The 5,214-nt window shown below is 36.0% G+C and overlaps 1 protein-coding gene across 1 annotated transcript; it reads right to left on the reverse strand.

Moving 5' to 3' along the window:
- Positions 1–292: 292 nt before the first annotated feature.
- Positions 293–4,242, reverse strand: LOC147563415 (uncharacterized). Its single transcript, XM_086664714.1, has 7 exons — positions 3,687–4,242; positions 3,452–3,576; positions 2,362–2,448; positions 1,874–2,268; positions 988–1,793; positions 793–870; positions 293–672 (listed from the first exon to the last, which is right to left on the reverse strand). The coding sequence occupies exons 1-7, from the start codon at positions 4,113–4,115 to the stop codon at positions 601–603; spliced, it is 1,992 nt and encodes a 663-aa protein (XP_086520840.1). The 5' UTR covers positions 4,116–4,242; the 3' UTR covers positions 293–600.
- Between the last annotated feature and the right edge of the window lie 972 nt (positions 4,243–5,214).

Consider the following 5,214-nt stretch of genomic DNA (forward strand, 5'->3'; position numbering starts at 1 on the left):
ACAATGAGGACTATAAGGAGGAGCTTAACCTCAACTCTCGCCAACACCTTTATGTTGAGTTGGGCAGAGCTCACATCCGCAACAACACCCGTCGATTGGTTGGTTCGGGTACAAACAACAAACCATGGACTTGTTAATGAATCTATCAATTTTCTAACAGTGAGGGCTATAAGAGAGAGCTTAACACCTCAAATCTTACCAACACCTTAAGGCTGGTCGAGGAGAGCTCACGTCATAAACAAAACCCTAACTATTTGTTTCGGGCACAAACAACAAAATCATGGACAATGAATAGTAGTTAAACAAATTATTTTAATAGTGATGCATTAAAAACCACAAAACACAATTTGTTTAGACACAAACATATACGATAATTTCAGTTATCGCATGACACACGATTACGATATGCAGACTACAATAACAAAAACAAGTCGATAAAAGTTCACATATATGTGACTTACGAAAACAAAAACATCCTTATGATAATAATTTAATTAGGTCTATTTAGAGACTGAGGAGGAAGGTATTTGAGACACCATTTGATAATTTCTTTCCTGAACAAACACTCTGTGTTCATGTAGCCCGCCTCCCACTCCACCTTCATTCTTTACGTTTAGTCACGTAAACATGGAGAGCTTTCTCCCCGAGTATCTTCCCATTCATTTCTTTGAGCTGAAAGACGAAAAAACAAAATAAAACCAATTATATAAGCTGATTTCACAGTTGCCGCAAAAGGACTTAAACAACAAGTAACTTCAAACTTGTGTGGTAATGATAAGGCCAACAACTTACAGCTCTTGTAGCCTCCTCCGGGGTTGCGAAGGTAACAGAACCGAACCCCATGCTCTCGCCCTCTGGGTCAAGCATGATCTGAAAAAGTACCAAACACAAGGAAATAGAGCAACAAAGTTATATATCGACATCAATATTTCTCTTGAAACCCTAGCAAGAAACCAACAAGATGCATACATATTAACGCGAACGTACCTTGCAGAAATTCACCGTTCCAAACTGGGAAAATATCTTGAAAAGAATATCGTCATCGATATTTCCATCAATATTGTTTACATACAGACTAGGGTTTCGAAGTATTTCCATTTTATTCTTTTCTCCATTTCCATACTCCCCTTGCGGCTTCGAATCTCTCTTCGTTCTCCCTACACACCAGATTCTACCATCAAAGGAAGTCCACCCATTCAGTTTCTCAACTGCTAATGCAGCACCATCTGGGTTCTCAAACTTGATAAACCCAAAACCTCTTGAACTTCCATCTGCATTCCTCAGTATAACTGCATCAGTAATGTCTCCATACTTACCAAAAACTCTCTTAAGGTCATCATCAGTAATTGTTCCTGCCACATTCTTCACATATAACTCAGTAAACTTGGATGGTCCAAATACTGTTGGAGCTCGTTCTTGCTGTTTACAAGAAGATAATCCCTCTCGTTCTTGCTGTTTACAAGCAAATAATGCGACATGCACTGGCCTACCATATATCAACGTCCCATTTAGGCGACTAACGGCATATCTAGCCTCTTGTTCTTTTTCAAACCTTACAAATCCATAACCTTCTGATCTACCACTTTCATCAATAATTACCTTGCAAGAGACTATAGTACCAAAGGGAGCAAAGATATCACCTAATGCCCGGCTACCAATTGATGTATTAAGATTGTCAATGAATACTTCCACTTGTTCGGTTTCTCGAAAACTAGGATTATTAGCGGACATCTCAATCGCAGTAGATGAGTAATTAGATGAGTAATATACACTCGGGAGCTTCGACTGATCACCTATAATTTACAATTCAAATGGTTAATTATTAGTTCAAGAAAATAAACAAATATAACATATCTCTACATTTTTATCTTACCTGTATGGAAATAAGATCCCATATTTGAAAGATAAGAACCAGCCATATTCTGTTTAGAAGAATCATCTTTACCCCTTGCGAAATCTTTAAGCTTCCTCAGATTATTAGTCCCATTGTGATCAAGATTTATGTCCAACTTGGCACTTCCATCCTGACGTCCCTCGTTTATATTTCTATCCACATCATTTTTTTCTACCCCACGTTTGCGCTTCCTCCCAGCACTTTTTCCAGCACTTTTTCCTGCACTTTTACCAGCACTTTTACGAGCACTACGTTGTTTCGGGGGACGTTGCACATTAGGACCGAATCTCTCTAGATATTCTTTGACATTTGAAATCCCTGTCCTCCGAAGTTCACTTTTCATATTTCCGGTGGGTTCCAACCCTTCTCTCCTCCTACAAGAAACAAAGTTATTAAGAAATTTTCCTAGCTTGCTATCGATTAAACACTAGTTTTTCATATAAACAAGTTAGAAACAAGGCAAGTACCTGCATTCACTACAATTGCATTCCTCTCTGCACCTAGGACACGCCCAACGTTCCACCTGCCGTACAATATATGCCTTCTCTCCATATCTACGTGAGCAAACCAACACACGTGCACGCAACCATATATATCAATACATAGAGAGAAATAGGTCAAACAATTATATCTAGGAAAATTCTAGATGGCCCAAAAATATTGCCAAAGAATGGTTGATATGATGACTGCTTGCCTCAGAGTGGAAAATGGTCATGCCAAGTCATCAGTCAGGCCATGCCGGGACAACATTTGAAGGCCATTTAGGTTATATCTATATCTTTATATAAATTTAAATAAGCAGAACAATAGATGAATTTAGCTACTTCAATCTGAAAGTAGGTGATTAGATTATTGCGGATTTATTTGCCCTCTAGTGTTACAATATAGAAAATGCCCTTATAATGCCTGAGCTCTTAGATGGATCTTTAGTCCGAGCCTGTGAGAATAGTCCCACGTGGGAGAAGGGCTATCTAGCAACCAGTAATATAATGTCTAGGTCTTCTCCCCTCATTGCCAATCGGTTCTGAGTTGGATGACTGCAAACTTTACAGAGCCTGACACACCAATGTATATAAACCTGACTAAAGGTCCATCTAAAGGTTCAGTAATGCTCATGCTGGCCGTCACTTCAGGTCGGCCAGGTTGGGGCAGATGCTTTTTCAGAAAAACAATTTCATGGATAAGGGATGACCAGAGAGGTTATCCAAAGGAAGGCACAAACATGAAACACAAAGAAATTACATATAGGTTAGAGCTTGCCAATTGAAAACTAAATCCGAAAACAAAGATCTCTTCTTTAAAACCAAATTTGAACCCTACTAGAAGATAATGCCTCAGATAATAAATATGATTAATTGCTCCATGATAAAAAAAAAATTAGTTAATTTTTTCTCATTTCTCTCAAACCAAATAGCCCACAGAATCTAAAAAAGACAACATCTGATCAAGATGATTCTGCCACCCTTAAACAGGATTAATTATACCTTTGATTTCTTACAAAAAAAGTTAAACAATCCACCATTTTGATACCAGATAACAGAAGAAAAATGACCTAACCTGGAGTCGAGGCATACAGGACAGAAATTTAAGACACAACTCTTGCTGCCATTGAAATAATCACTGCTTCTACAATAAGCATGTATCTGTTTGTTTGAGTCTTTTGAGTCTTTTGCTGCCCGGCACTGAGGTTTCAATCAAAATATAAATATGTGAAAAATAACAACAGAAAAAAAAGATAATCCAACGTTTGAAAACAATCAATCAATCAATTTATCTATCTATATATATATACCTGGTGACACTGTGGGCCTTCATCATTAGCCTTTTTCGGTACCAAAACAAGAGCTCTCTCGTTATTGACTTCCATCTTGAATGGAACAACATCCAGAGGAGCAACAGATACCGGAACGATATCAAGTGGTGGCATACCTGTTTCCTTGGCCGGATTCAGTGGTGGGGAAGAAGCAGAAGATACGGGAACGATGTCAAGTGTCTGAACAGGTTCCTGTAAGGGAGTAAGGGGTGACGAAGAACGTCCTTCATCGAGTATAGTTCGCTCGGATGAAGCAGAAGAAAAATCACCCAAAGCTTCAAAGTCAGAATCAGATAATGAAGAAAAAGAATTGAAAGATTGCATAGGTGTTTCATCAGATGATGATGGAGATGAAGGTTTCACAGGAATTTGTTTTGAAGGAGATGAAGAATTCAAACCAGTTTCCATGGTTGATGATATTTTGAGAGAGGTGGTGATGAAGATTAGTGAGTTGAGTTTTTTTCTAGGTAGTATCGCTTGTAGGAGTTCTGAGGATGGTGGTGGTGGTGGGTCTTTATAGTGAGTGAGAGAGAGAGACTGTAAGAAAGAAAGAAAGAAAACCCTACAAATGTTCTTTTTGTTGTCAAAGATGACCTGTCCACAAGTCAAGTGTCGATTGGTTAAAGGCATATCCTTCTGACCTCATTTTTAAGACTACTAAGATTTTTTGCCAACTTGGGAATACCATTAACGGCTAGAAATGAAAACTTTTGGTGATTTCAACTTCAATGGTTTTACCTTTTTAGGGTTATCTAAATAGATGCAAATTAAGATATTGAAAATCAAAATAATTAATGAAGAAATTCACTTAAATCTTAACTTGTTAAAAGAGTAGAAATTAATAATTGAATTTTCTTAAACAGATGTAAATTAAGATATTGAAAATCAAAACAATTAATGAAGAAATTCAGTTAAATCTTAACTTGTTAAAAGTAGAAATTAATAATTGAATTTTCTTAACATGTGTAGTTAGGAGATTTTTTTTTTTCTGTGTGTGTAAATCTTTAAGATCTTACTATTATACATATCTTAGAGATACACATACTTAATCATAAACCTTTATGTTTTTAGTTCAAAATTTTGAAATCGATACAATCTTTAGGGGATTTGAATTTAGACTAGTTAAAAGTATAATTTTTTTTTTTTTATGTTGTAAGACGAACTAGAAGAACTCTTTTGATTCTGTATTAATATACTGACAAAACCAGCAAAAATAATACGATTTTATGATTACAATGTGATATGATACGAGTAGATTTATATTCAACGCTTTGGTTTTGTTGATTTTTGAGTATCTTGATGATATAGGTATGTAACAACAAGTATGTAAAGATATTAATTATGATATTTTCACTTACCACTTTAGCACATGCATTTTAATGTTTTAATTTAATATTTTGTTTACAACGGATAATTTAAAAACCCAAAATACATCAAAAAACATATTTGAAAAATTCCAAACAAATTTTAGTTTGCTCTTAACAATGTTGTAAATTTCTGAACAAAT

The sequence above is a fragment of the Eschscholzia californica genome, unplaced genomic scaffold (assembly GCF_041429995.1).
Source record: "Eschscholzia californica isolate CP2 unplaced genomic scaffold, dmEscCali1.0.p SCAF_1, whole genome shotgun sequence".
NCBI lineage: Eukaryota > Viridiplantae > Streptophyta > Magnoliopsida > Ranunculales > Papaveraceae > Eschscholzia > Eschscholzia californica.

What these genes read in the sequence shown, in the direction of transcription:
- LOC147563415 (XM_086664714.1), bottom strand. Translation starts at nt 4,115, where the DNA reads ATGGAAACTGGTTTGAATTCTTCATCTCCTTCAAAACAAATTCCTGTG. An exon ending in GGGATCTTATTTCCATACAG is followed by an intron (nt 1,794 to 1,873) that starts GTAAGATAAAAA and finishes TGTAAATTATAG; the next exon opens with GTGATCAGTCGAAGCTCCCG. An exon ending in CGGAGGAGGCTACAAGAGCT is followed by an intron (nt 673 to 792) that starts GTAAGTTGTTGG and finishes TTCGTCTTTCAG; the next exon opens with CTCAAAGAAATGAATGGGAA.